This window comes from Passer domesticus, chromosome 2, assembly GCF_036417665.1.
Source record: "Passer domesticus isolate bPasDom1 chromosome 2, bPasDom1.hap1, whole genome shotgun sequence".
NCBI lineage: Eukaryota > Metazoa > Chordata > Aves > Passeriformes > Passeridae > Passer > Passer domesticus.
Window position 1 is genome coordinate 118,027,995 of NC_087475.1, and position 14,216 is coordinate 118,042,210.

The following is a 14,216-nucleotide window of genomic DNA, read 5'->3' on the forward strand; positions in this document are numbered from 1 at the left end:
AGCATATAAAAGGAAATCTGTGAGGCTCAGTGGTAGTTGTGGAGACAACCTGACTTAGTTGGCACCCTGGTGTTGAAATGAATGAGTGATTGTTGTCTTTTACACTTCCCAAAGGAGTAGTCTTGGAGGTGATTCTCAGGGAATTTCTTGTCCAGTACATCTGAATTAAGTTCAGGTAGGGGAGTAGAAGAGCGGAGTGTTGACACCTGAAGTACAATATGCAAGCTACGTTTTTTTTTCTGCTTTTTTCAATTTTCCTCACTTTTCTTACTTTCCCTACCTTGATTGGGAGTATATAAGTATATAAGTTGATAACACAGGAAGGAAAGTGTAAGAAGTGTTGGTGAATATATTTCAATACATGTGCTGCACAGGGACATACAAATGACTGGTGCATTCTTTTGCCTTTTTGTGACGAAATGTGTCCCCCAGTAGTTCCCTTTTGCTTCGTTCCAATATGAGGCTGGACTTCTCCAATTCCATGTCCTGACCTCAAAGGACATTAACAGTGACAGTTGCAGAAATTATTCATATAAAGGTAGATATGAATGCAAATGTTCTTTACTTATGAAGTGACAGTTTATGACAAATCTGTAATGTTATTATGAGAACTACAGTGTTTCCCATCAGTCAGCATTTATCAGGTCAGCAATTGTCAGTAGTTAGCAGGCTCTGGTATCTGAAAATGAAAGCTGTGTTTGTTAGTGACAAAACATTGTATTGCAGTGTGTTAATGTAATGTAAGGGCTCCTAAACTCAGAGGTTACTCATATGCTCTATGCATGCACCAGATGGAAATCCTGGGGTGGAGGAATAGAAAAGGAAGCTGTATGGGTAGCCCAGGATATACCACAGCTGCCTGCTTAAGGTCATGGTTGCATCTTGCTCTGCAGTGAAAGCATCTTCTGCCCAAACAGCTCATGGGGCTATTTGAATTTCTGTTCCTTCTAAATGAGGTTGTACTCGTAAGAGAATTGGGAGGGGGACCATAGCAAAAGAATCAAACCTAGAATCAAACACCACTTGTGTCTGTCTCTTTCTGACATGCAGACAGTGTCTAGAAACAGGCAGTGGAGGCAAATTTCTGATTTCCTTTGTTATTTCTAAATCAGCATAACTTTTGGAATGTGTGTTGGTGCTCCGTTCACTTTGGAAGGAGGAAGTTCAGTGTGCTCTGAATGATCTTGTGCGTGTTTTGCTTCTCCCCTCCTCTGAGTGCATGATGAGGGGAATTCCTTGTACCCCTGGGTAGCTGAAGGTGTGCCTAGCCATCAAAGGAATATGTGGTCTGATCCCCTCTTGAAACACCTCCTGAGCCTTTGTCCTTGTACATTGGCATGGTCCTGACTGCTCACATGTCAGCCCTCTCTTGTGCACAAATTGCTTCTTTAGGATGGAGTGGGTAAGCATCAGTACTGAGGAAGAATCAGCCCTATTGTCACCTCAGAAGGGGTTTTTAATTGGGTTGTATAAGGTTAAGCTTTTTATGGGGGAATGCTTTTTGCACAGCTTTAAACATGGCCCATAAGGCTGTGTAGGATATACTTCTAGGAGTTCTGAACACTATCAACAAACCTTTGTCTACAAGAAAACTAATTTTTTGGATTTGTTTGATGTTTTTTCTACTGATTTTGTTACCTTATGTTAAGCAGTTATCAAAATTCAGTTGCATCTGTACTCTGCCTCAAGTCCCTCTGGTGTTGCGGAAACACCTCAGTTTTCCTTTTCTTCCTGATACTGTTAATAGAAATTTCTTAACACAACTAGGGGATTTTGTTTTCTTTTTGAGAATTAGCAATGAATTAAGTTGTTAGACATGTCTGGACATAAAATTGTTTCTAATGAGAGTGTGAAGTTGGCTTTTTCTTCCCATGTGCTGTCAGATATTTATCTTTTACTTTAATGGTGATTTTAGTCTTTTTGATGTTGTGTATGGGGTCAAGGACTAGGGTTATTTTTTAGCTGGAGATTCTGCTATTAGAATTTATTTTATTTTTAGTCAGTAGAAGTGAGAATAAAATATATCATTCTCTTTGAAATGTCCCATAAATTCATCTGTGCTTAGCTATAGATTATGGGATTTTTTCATGTACAGGCATTGCAGATTATGGATTTCTTTGCTGTTCTGGTAATAGAATCTGGAAGCCAGTGAAAGAACCAATTTGTGCAACAGCAATGTAACACTTAACTGCAGTGGCAAGCCGTAGTTTAATGACCTGAGTGTTAGTAAAACAGAAGTCCAAAGGTGGATTCACTCTGTTGAATGGATCTTTATGCCTTTCCTCATAACTTTTGCAGTAAATGAGGCATTGAAAATATTTTAAAGTATGTAGAGCCTAGACTATAATTAAGACATTTGCTTTTCTGCCACTCAGCAAAACTGCTGATCAGAAAATTGAGACAAATGTTTCACTAACCTGCAGAGGTTGGTTTACCTTGTATTTAAGAAGTGCAGACCAATTGTAGCAGTGTGGGAGGAGTGGAAAGTGTCTGTACCATTAATGTGTGGAAGGAAGCGTTCAAAGTGAGGTTGGATGGGGCTCTGAGGAACCTGGTCTAGTGGAAGGTGTCCCTGCCCTTGGTAGGGGGTTGGAATGAGAGGAGCTTAAAAGCCCCTTCCAATCCGGGCCATTATATGATTCTCTGCTTATATTATATTTACATGTGTGTGTATACATGCATCCCTGAAGCTGAAAATTTCTAAAGTGAGCTGACATGTGAGATTTCCATTTTTGCTTTCTTTCTTCTCCTTGTCTTTCCATACTGGGGCTGTTTGTGGAAAAGGGATACAAAGCGTACAAAACTGCAAAGACCTGTTAACTAATGGGGTTGGCAAGAGAGTGTGCTTTTGGATGTCCTCCTATTGAATCTGGCAGATGAAAGGTTGAGAAAGCAGTAGCTGGGAAGGGAATCTGCAAGCACACAGTGATCTAGAAGTAAATGTAAATAGGAAGATTATCAGGGAAAAAAAAACATTGTCATATGTGTATGTATCAGGAAAAAAAAAAACATTGTCATATGTGTATGTGTAAGGGATCCTCCTCTAAGCACAGTGTGCATCTGGTATGGGTTTAAAAACACTATAGAGGGTTATCTCTGTTAGTCCATCTCAGGTTTTAGATAGGGGAGTGTCTGATACAGTCTCTGATATCAGACAAAGCAATTACAGATGTTGTATAGGTTTTTGTTTTGGGGTTTTTTTTGAGTTTTTATAACATTCGTGCTTTGTGATGCCTAAAGCACAAATAAATTGTTCTCCCTTCCCTCCGTCCTTTTCCTTAGGATCCCGTCTCCGCCAAGAGGACTTTCCACCACGGATTGTTGAGCATCCTTCAGATGTGATAGTGTCTAAAGGAGAGCCAACTACTCTGAACTGCAAAGCAGAGGGAAGGCCGACGCCCACCATCGAGTGGTACAAGGATGGCGAGCGGGTGGAAACGGACAAGGATGATCCGCGCTCCCACCGGATGCTGCTGCCCAGCGGATCTTTATTTTTCTTACGCATCGTGCACGGGCGCAGGAGTAAACCCGACGAGGGAAGCTACGTTTGTGTAGCAAGGAACTACCTTGGAGAAGCTGTGAGTCGCAACGCATCTCTGGAAGTGGCATGTGAGTAGTTTTGTTTGTTTAGTATTCTGTAAAACTTCACGGTGGCTTTTGTGCTGTCACACCAGCACTTGCACACAGCCAGCATCCTGGAGATAACAAATGGGGATAAGTACAGTGTTTTGTCATTAGCTGTTGCTCTTAGTCAAGGCATTTTTACATGTGTTTGTTCAGTAGGAGTGACCGTACAGAACAAGTGATTTATACTGAAATGAGGTTCTAGCCAGAGTATAATCATGATTGGCAAAAACATGGACAAAGGATAATTTTCCTCTGAAGAATAATCTAATTTTTAAATGATGTCCAGGGTTGGTTTTGCTGGAACTAATGTGGAAAAATACCTATCATTTAATCTAAGGTGTGCTGTCTGTTTCTCTTTATCTCATAATCTGTTACCTCAATAGAAGCAGACAGCATCTTGGTGACTCATACTCTGTACTGCTAGAAACCTCAGTATATGCTCCTCAGTCATAAATTTGACCCAGGCCTCATTCATTATGTGAATGGCAAGTGAAATTGTTGGCCATTTCTCATATCATCCAGAGCAGTCTTGTTCTTTATTGATTCTCTTTGTCTTAACAGAGAAGTCAACAGGGCTCTTTCAGAGCCCACCTGGCATGAGGAGTCTGCTTCCAGTAGAGTTAGCAGATACATTCATTGTATTCACAGAAAACAAGCTCATCAGACATAAAATATAATCAGTAGCACATAGGTTTTTTTTGCTGCTTAGTTATATGTGTTGACTCAACACTGATCTTTTTATTCAGAATGTGTATCTTTGCTTATAATTGTATTTTAATACATTTCTGAGTGGTCTCTTCTTGCTGGGCTTGAATTTTTCAGCCACAGCTCTTCACCTGAAAGTAGTTTCCCTAAAATGTGTTTGAAGTAGGGCTTTAGAACAAATTTGTATTGCTTAGTTGATAAAGAATGGATTGAAGTTCACAGTAGATGGTATGTTTAAAGGGAGGAAGCACAGAGGAAAAATCTTTGTTCCTAATACAGTCTTCAAACTTTTGTAGCTAATGCGGTGTAATCTTGAGTCTTCTGTTTTCCTGGAAACTGCAGAAATTGCTGCTTTTGAAATATTTTAATGGCAGAATAGGCCAAGTAGAACAGACATTTTCACTACATTTCACCTGTTGTAACCTAAGATTCGAAACTGTGTCAAACAAAAAAATGAAAACAGTTTTGGCACACTATCAAAGCAGAAGTAAATGTGCCAGTAAATGCATCACAGAAAGCTTTTCAGTTTTGGCTGGTATTTGGAAATTGAGGAGAAATCAGCTTAAGGAAGGCTGAAATCTGGGTGAGTATTACTAGATAAATTTACTGGATTATTTGTGTCTTTGTACATGTGTTTTAACTCTTGAGAAATTTTGAGAGACACCTAAGCACTTGAAATCTTTATTAATCCTGTTGAGATTCAGGATCTCCTGATGAAGTTCAAAGGATTGTACCAGGTGGACCTTGAGTCATCACATTTAAGTGACTGATTATTTTGAAATTTAAATGTGCTTTATATCTTGTCAGTTTTCACTCATCCTTACTTCATTGACTACAGCGAGACTCTTGTTACACCATCTCCAGTCTCTGGAATTTAGCTGCTATAGCTACTGGCAGGTCAGGCATGAATCGTATGGGAGATAGTAAAAAACTTGTAAAATAATACTTAAAAATAATGAAGCTGTCCTCATTCATCAGGTATTTTAGGGTAGGAGCAACATGAATGTGAAGCTGAGATCTGAAACCATGCAATAACATTGTGCATTTACTGTTTCCCTAGTTTAACTTCTTGAATCCTCCCAATTAAAGGGTTTAGTAGTCTAAAGCAGGCTCTCCTCTTTCACTGCAACAGTGCTTTGTCATTCCTTGAGCAGTATCATGGCTGAGATTACAGAATGGTCTTCATCAAAGAAGAAAAATGTAAATAATACATACATTGCTTGTTTACTTAATTTTAGAGATTCTGCTGTGATTCTCAAAAGCACATGGCAGTGCTTGGTGTGTCTCAAAGATGATGAGATGTAAAATAATAGCAAAACTACAGTTTTTGCTTGGGTTTGAGGTAATTTTTGGTTGCAAGTCAGGATTTCAAGTGACTTTCAGGGAACAGTTGGAGTCTCTTGCTTGTTTTCCTAGTGTCAGCATTTCTGGGCTGAAGAAGACGGGCAGCCTGTTTGCATGCTCAGGAAATGAGTCCCTGGTGACAGGCTGTTGTCAGCAGTGAGTTCCCATTCACCTGTCCTCAACTCCTGCTCGAAAGCTGTTGAGTTGCCTGGATGCTGCAGCCCTGTCCATGGGGCCGCACGCGCCCCTGTGCTCTCTGTCATGGTGTTGAAAACTCTTCTTTCCACACCGAGCCAAGCTGATTTCATCACCAGAAACAGGATGGTTGTCTTTTGCTGTCAACAGGGTTCTGGATTGTTATCTGACTGTAGGTGGCCTCAAATAGTGCCATGAGGGGCCAATTGCTGGTTTGAAATGCTTGTGTGTGCTGTTCTAGAGTAAGAAACTGTAATTGTTTTACTTTGCTTATTAAATTAGCAGTTGCTAATAATGTGCTCTTGCAACTTTTGAATGGTTTATGAAGAAATATCTACTGGGTTTGTATGTATGTTAGATGTGTTTGTGCTTATGCATTAATATGATAAACAATGTTAATTATGATTACTTTTATTTTCTTTTTTTTTTACCCCCTCCATGAGCACCTGCTACAAAAGGAGTGGGGTTGAAAGTCTTCCGATGTATCCATAATTATATGTAAAGACAGAAGTTAAATTCAGCTGGGACACAGAGTGGTTCAAACCATCTTGAACACAGTCATTTTGCCCCATTTTTTTTTTTGTACAGTTTTTTCAAATTGCTGAAATCCTTAAGCTCTTTCTGGTTGAGTAACTGTTTACACCTTTCCCAGACGTGAATTTAGGTACCAGCCCCTATAAAGCACATAAGGTATGCTTCCATATCCATGCCTCTTCAGAGCACATGCATACAGCTTTTAATTTTGAATATCTTCACTCCTGAAGACATTTAAGAAGAAATAGTTGGTATTTAGAAGAAAGAGTTGTTATTTGAAGGCACAGTTTAGGATTGATATGGCTCATTCAATTTAATTGTTTAAATACATTAATTCATGGTGTGCTTCATGCAGATTAATTCTTCCACAGGAGTTTGCTCAGAAGGAAAAAATAATCCTAATACTACCAGTCAAAGAAGTCTTCCAAATTGTACATGGCAAATTGTCATGCAGTATTTTTGTTTTATGGTAAAATCATTAAAAACAGATGTTCCAGCCTTAAAACCTCTATGAAGAGTTGCATTCAAAAGAGTAAAACAGCTTTCTTTTGATTTTGTCCATTAGTATTTTTTTAATTGAAATTGAACAATTATTAGGTTTAGGTGGATGTTCAGATTTTCTTGGGAGAATGTAGAAGGGGAAGTAGGCTTGAAATAGTTTTATCCTTTACCAAACTGCTTTTGTATTCGAACGCCAGAAGTCTCAAAATAAAAGCACATTTTTTTAACAATGCACCAGTTGAGGCGATCGAAGCTGCGTGGCGGAGTTTTCCAGCGGGAATATCAGGAAACACATTTGCAGCATAGGATTTCAGCTGGGAGCACCGGGGCGCCACATGTGAGTGGGGAAGGAGCGCCGGGGTCCCCGCGCTGGCCTGGGCTGCCTCTGATCCAGCCGGAGTCAGCGGCATCCCCCAGGGAGAGCAGCTGTAGCTCCAGGTGTTAAATATGTGACAGCAGCTTGATCTATCGACCACTGTTACAGGGGGCTTTGGCCTAAATGAAAATTCATGAAAAATTGATGAAGTCCCCAGATTATTTTTTTCCCTTTTCCTTTTGCAGTACTGTGCCAATGCAGCGAGGAGAGATTAAATGAGGTGTTGAACGCTTTAGCGGCGAGGAGGTTGTGGTTCAGAGGTCAGGGGGGAGGGGAAATAAGACTGATTTTCTACCTTAGTTTCCTTTAAAAGCAAACATGAAGCTTTTCAGATTACTTGGGATTTGCTGCCATTTTAATGTAATAATAATAATGCTCAGGAATATTCACAAATAGGATTCTTTCCTGCATGGCTTCATAAAGATTGTGAGCATGTGGGTTGGTGCAGAATATAGTGGAAGCCTCTGGCTCATAATTCAATTGAAGAACCAGAAATAGATTGAATTTTGTAATGGCAGTATAAATTTGGGCTTCCATCTTTCTGCGTCTCTGCTTGAACTGAAGTCATTTGGAGAAAGAAGAGGTCTTGCATTATTTATATGCCATAGATTGCTTGGATAGCAGGCTTTGGAACACTCTCTAAACATAATGATCCTGTTTGTGTTAGACTCAACACTGAATTATGTTTTTATCTGTAACAAGAGAGGTTATAGAAGTACACTGAGTTTAGTGTGAAGTCATAGGTGTTCTGCAAAGCAAGCCTAAGCCACATCTTAAACATGGCAGACAGTAATTTTACAAATAAACCAGATATACTGAAATGTTCAGTGAATAAAGGTTGAGAGATATAAAATATATGCTATGCAATCATCTTTGCATCATAATGCTAATGGCTATTTGCTGGAGCATGTGGAAAAGGCTGTAATATGTTCACAATAATGGAGTTAATAATTTCCTATGAGATATTCAGAGTGAAAGAGGAGCACAGTGTATGTGACTGTAAAATGGGTGGATGGTTTTTTCCATCTAGTTTCTGTTTTATGTATGATAGTAACACATTATTAATTTTGTTACTGGTAATTCTGAAGTCTGATTTGCCCCGAGATTACTTTCATGTGTGGAGAGCATGTCCTGTTACTTATATCTCTCTCACCCTCATCCTTTTTAACAGAGTATGAAGGGCTTTCTGTCTGAGTTGGCACTCTTCTGCTCTTATCTCGACAGAATAATTATTGTGGAAGTTGGAATGCTGGAGACTATGGTCTGGTCTATGAGCAATGTCAGGACACAGAAAAGCATCCTGCTTTTTCTCTAAGAGGAAATTTAACAAATCATGGCTACTATCACAGCATGATTAAGGAAAAGTAAATTCCTCTTGAGCAAGAGAACAAATAAAATTGTATCTGATTACTTAATCTGGGGAAAGGTAGATTTCCTAAGAAGGTGTGAATACCTTCAACCTTCTCTGTCCTTTTGAAGCTCGCAATAAGAAATTTCTGTGGACTTTTCTGTGTATTAGGATGAAGCCAGTGGGAACACCATCATTTGAAAACATTACATAAAACTGCATTTCTATATAGGAAAGTAGTTCTTCGTCACTTTTAGAAATTAAAGAGGTTACTAGATATAAATGAGTGAAGACATCAGATAAACCAAAACGTGACTTGGTGCCTTATTGCAAAGTTTTCTTTGAGCCAAATAAATAGTTCTGCTTACTTACTTTATTAATCTAGTTTTAATTGAGTGTTTTTATGTCTTCTGAAATCACCTGAGTTAAAGCTACATATTTAAGAGGGTGTGATTTTTGTACCAATAGCCAGAATGAACTAGAATTTTTATGAGAGAGGTGCTCTTCATCAGGATAACCTAGATTCTGCTGCTGACACATTTCTCACAAACTGTTCAAGTTTGTGCTACAGCATTGATGCCTTCCATGTGGGCAGAAGCAGTACTTGCCACCGTCATCCATTAGGACTTGGACAAGACATCACAAGTTACATCTTCACTTCTCAGCCATTGAACTCTACCTCGGCTTGCAAATTTTAAGTCTAAAAGACCTAAGGACTCCTTACATTTGAAGTAAATCCAAAGGTATTTAGAATTCTATCACTCATAAAATCAAGCTGTACGATGCCTGTAGGTTTCTCCAGGCCTTGTTTTTGTTCTCCTTCTCCTCATTTCTTTCATACTGTAGTCTCCTTATAATATGTTTTTAGGATGTATTTGCAGTTCATCTGATTCTGCTTCTAATAATTTCTTGCCCATTCCTCACTTGATTTTTATCGGCTTCTTTCTTCCCCTTAACTTTGATTTGATATTATTTTTTAAAATCAAATGTGCTGCTTGCATCACTCTGAGTACTCTACCTCAGAAAATGTTGACAGCTAAGGAACATCTGCAAACTTACAGAAACCTTGAAAGAAATCAGCTCCTGATTGATCTGTTAGTGGGTGCATCATCATGTGTTGATTTTTTTTTTTTTTTTTTTTTGGTTGACATTTCTGATTTTTAGCTCATATGGGAAATGGAGGAGAACAAGATAACATTGAATTTTTACAACTCTGTTCTCTTTTCTCAGGAGCCAATAAGCACTATTTGAATGTTAATTGAAATATTAACTACTGGCCATATGCTTCATTCATGGTGTATTATTCTGTAGTGTCAGACTTTAAAATGTACTCATTTGAAGTAATGCTCAGCTTATGACTTGGCAAATTTTTCGGGATCTTCTAACAAGATTCAGTACTGTGGTAATTAACAGTAATTATCAGGATGAGGTCGGCGGATGTTTAGCTACACATCTTTGTCTCTATGTATATATACTGATTGTTATTCTTATAATCACCCTATTTTTTGAAGAAACCCTTAACCACCTCTTTTTTTTCCTTGTCTTTGTTCAGACATGAGCTTCCCTTGCTCTTACTCCTGGAAGACTAAAATTTAATCATGTCTTTCAGTGCTACTTCATAAGTTCCCGCAGATTTTATACTTCATATAAGTTTCTAATATGTGGAATTTATGTGGGAAATGATGTGGTGGTTTTGTTCCACTCTTCTTGCTTGAATTTTTCAAGTGGCAGTGATGTGAATGTGTACTGATAGTTGGGAAATGGCTTCATTGTGATAGAGAAGGGAGGCGTACACTGTCACTTTCTGCTGTCTCACAGATCTGTTTGCCACCCTACAAAGGGATGTAGAGCTGTAAAGAACTGGAAGCCCTGGATCGCTGAGTTCCTGTATTCTACACAGCTGTACTTTGTAATTCTGTTCAGAAACATTTCAAGCTGCAGTCTGAAAAGCAGTTTGATTGCCTTCCCCTTCATCCCCCAGTTCGCTCCTTTCCGTTTCTGTCGAAAGCCTGTCTTGGAGCTCGTGTATTCTAAGAGTGAGAAAAATAATTTTCATGTTTCCATTATAAACATGAACTTGCTTGACTTATGCTAGTTCTTGTGATTTTGGAGCACCTCTCCTATGAGGAAAGGCTGAGAAAATTAGAGTTGTTCAGCCTGGGGAACAGAAGGCTCTGGGGAGATCTTAAAGCGGCCTTTGAATGCTTAAAAGGGACTTATAAGCAAGATGGGGAAAGACTTTTTAGCAGTGCATGCTGCATTAGGACAAGGGGTAATGGTTTTAAACCACAGGAGGGTCGATCAAGAGTAGATATAAGGAAGAAGTTTTTTGCTGTGGAGGTGGTAAAACCCTGAAACAGGTCAGATTCAAGGTCAGGTTGGATGGCTGCTCTGATGGAGCAACCTGATTGAGTTGAAGATGTCCCTGCTTATTGCAGGGGGGTTGGACTAGATGACATTTAAAAAACTATTCTATGATCTGATTTTTCTGTAGTTGTTCTGTCTCCTTTGTATTTACAGACCACCATGGCGTCACTTCTCATCTCCACTATTGCTAAGTTAAACAAGGAAAGCTCATGAGTTTATTTGGAAAATATTTGCTTGATCCTAGTAGCTATTCATCACCTGTTCTCGTCTGAATATGTTTTCTGAGACTTGAGTGGGTAGATTGCATGTAATACTTCAAGACTTGCATGCTGTGCATGATGAACTAATGTTAATAACCATCTTCACTGTTCCCTGATTGATCAGTCCTGTGATCATGTTTAACTTTTTATAAGCATTTGGTAACTCATAGTGATTCTATACTAATCAGACACAGATCTTTTCCTCTGTAATGTGTAACAGATGAGCTCTTCTGTGCCATAAACTTCCCTGTGATGGGTTTGAAAGAACATGGCCTTGCACTTGCTGTTATTCCACTTCAATTAGTGTCTCCTATACTAATTTTCAGTGTCATCCCATTCTTCCCATCTAATGATCCTTCTGTTGGGTCCTGCTGGGTTCAGTGACTAATCTTGTATGCCAAAATAGCTGTTGGCCTTGATGTTCAAAATTGGCAGTTCCTTAAACCACCTGCATCTTGCTGGAGGACTTTTCTTTGACTAATTGGACTCAAACCTGCCTGTTGCTCACTTCATATGCAATATCATTTGATGAAATAAATGAGAAGGAAACAAGGTTTTGTCAGCCTATGAAGAGATTACCAACCCAGCAAAGATGAGAACATATAAACATTGCTTGTGGGAAGGGAAGTAGTTTCTTTCTGTTGTAATCTCAAAACAAACCATACACGAGAACCTGAGGAAAAATATCACCAGTTTAAAGGGGATAAACTAAGCAACAGTCTTGCAAAAGAAATTGTATTGGCTAAGCTTGGAATTATTTTTCAGGTCATAATGTATACAAAAATTCCTCATCTGCTGACTCTTATCTCAAAGCTGACAGATAGTAGGACGATCAATTTGTATTGTAGCAGTGATGAATGCCAAATGGAACTTTGGGTGTGTTTAGAATGGAAGAATTCCTGTGTTTTCTCCAGAGCAGCACTGTTGAGGTAGTCATATATCATGTCTTTTTCACATGGGAAGCAGTGGCATAATGACCCACTGGCTCTCACCAGTTGGTCCATCTAGTGCAATGGCCCATCTTGGATAGTAAAAAACCACTGATTTAGAGAACAAGGTGTTTAAGCTCATATGTTGGAAGTTTAAGCACTTGAAATGGCTCATTCCCCTTATGGATTCTGGACAAGTATAATTATTTTTCTTGGCTGGAATCCAAAAAAGGCACAGGTAGTGAAAAACCTGGAGTAGTTGATAGCATCTAGGTGAAACGCCTTAGCCACTTAGCACTTAGCCACTGAGATGTGTGTCATCTTTACTGTAAGATTGTCTTTATGAAAAAGATGCTTGCATAGAGTTAAGCTTCCTTGGTTTTTGTGCACCTTGCTGTTCTCTTGAAGTATAGAGTGTTTAGAATGTTTTAAAATTAAGTCAATAGCAGAGCCCTCAGGAAAGCACAGTCTGGGTATAAATTTGGAGTTGTTGAAGCAAACTGGAAAGTTAAAACTTTAGTGTTTGTCAGAATGGTTTTTCTTTTAGCAAAGCATCTTGGTTACTAAAGAGTAAATGGCAAAAAGAAAAACCCAAGAACATTGAATTTGTTTTCAGAAAGCATTCACTCTTATGTTCTACTTACATTTTTTTCTAACTCTGTCTTCTCACTTTTATATATTTCTTTTCTGTTTCAAACTTAGAATCAGCAACTAGAAGTGACATTTTCCTCAAGTAGTCTAAATCTTGTTGTTCATTCAGATTGTTGGAGTAGTTAAGTAGCCTGCAGTCTGGAGACTCACCTGGGAAAAGAGATTGAAGCCACTGAAGATCTGTACCTTAGAGCTCCAGGTCCCTCCCTCAGCACATATACAATTCTTATTGTACCAGAAGCAACTTAATTACCTGTTTTAGACCTGTAAATTCCTCTCCCACAGATGCCTGTCTAGAAGTCATTGGTGCCAATACTGAACATCAGTCATGCTTTCTTTGAGATTCAGAGCCATCTGTTTGAAGCCATGTATCATGTTGATTGCCCAACCACAGAGAGAAGCCAAATATTTTGATTGGTAGTATGATCTCTTAAAAATATGAGGGATATTCTTCATTTTATTTGCCTTCTTCTGCCTACTATAAAAAAGACAGGTGACTTTCTTCATGCTTTTATTAAGATTGTGTTCCCATTTGAGCAGTATCTGATCCTGAATGTATCAGTTACTCCAAATTTTGGACTTTTTAATAGATATCTATAGGTGTTATGTGAACTTTGATTGTATCAGTCTTATTGAAAATTGTGGAAATATGACTCCCTTGCTCCCACCCTCCCCCTTGGGAGCGCTTAAAATAAATAAACTTTTCAGAAAATGGATCATAGGGAAAGAAGTTGCAGCAATCCTAACAAAAAGGTTTCCTTTGTTTTTAAGAAATTGATATCTTACAGAAATGCTTCGAAAAACCAATCATCTGAAAAAAGAAAAAAAAAAAATCAAAATCCTAATCACACCCATTCCACTGCCCTCTCTGGAAGAAAAGAAAGAAAGGCATAAAAAATGGATCTACAAATTATTGTAGAACTACTTGTTTCCATGCCAGGGTTATTAGTCTAAGTGATGTCTACACTGAAGCCTATGCTTTTACATTTTTTGGAGAGACTGGGACAGAGCCCTGTTAGTGTTTTTATTTTTTATCTGTAGTTTCTTCTCAAACAGCTTGGTCCCATTGTAAGGAGTTGTTTTCTCTTCCTAGAATAAAAGCTTGTTTTTGACTATTCTTTACATAATTCACTTGCTAATTTTCCTCTTCATCAAAATATTTTGACTGGCTATCATAAATACACTAGGTGCATATGTGCAGATCTAGGTTTATATGTCACTTTTCTCATTATACACCTGCATTCTGAAAAAATGAGAACTTGGTTGGATCAAATTTATGCTTTTAATTGCAGTGCTGCGCATGTGCTTAAAGATACAAATTAGCATTATTAGCTATCTCTCTTGCAAATAATTTCACTTTTGCAGAGTGGTTTATTATG

At 38.5% G+C, this 14,216-nt stretch overlaps 1 protein-coding gene across 4 annotated transcripts in view; it reads left to right on the top strand.

Moving 5' to 3' along the window:
• ROBO2 (roundabout guidance receptor 2) overlaps positions 1–14,216 on the top strand; it is a 1,014,282-nt gene that overhangs the window by 622,116 nt on the left and 377,950 nt on the right. For all 4 annotated transcript variants that reach the window (XM_064410930.1, XM_064410932.1, XM_064410928.1 and 1 more), the window contains one exon: positions 3,283–3,609. In XM_064410930.1, the coding sequence (XP_064267000.1) occupies positions 3,283–3,609 (327 nt within the window). The remainder of the gene's footprint in view (positions 1–3,282; positions 3,610–14,216) is intronic.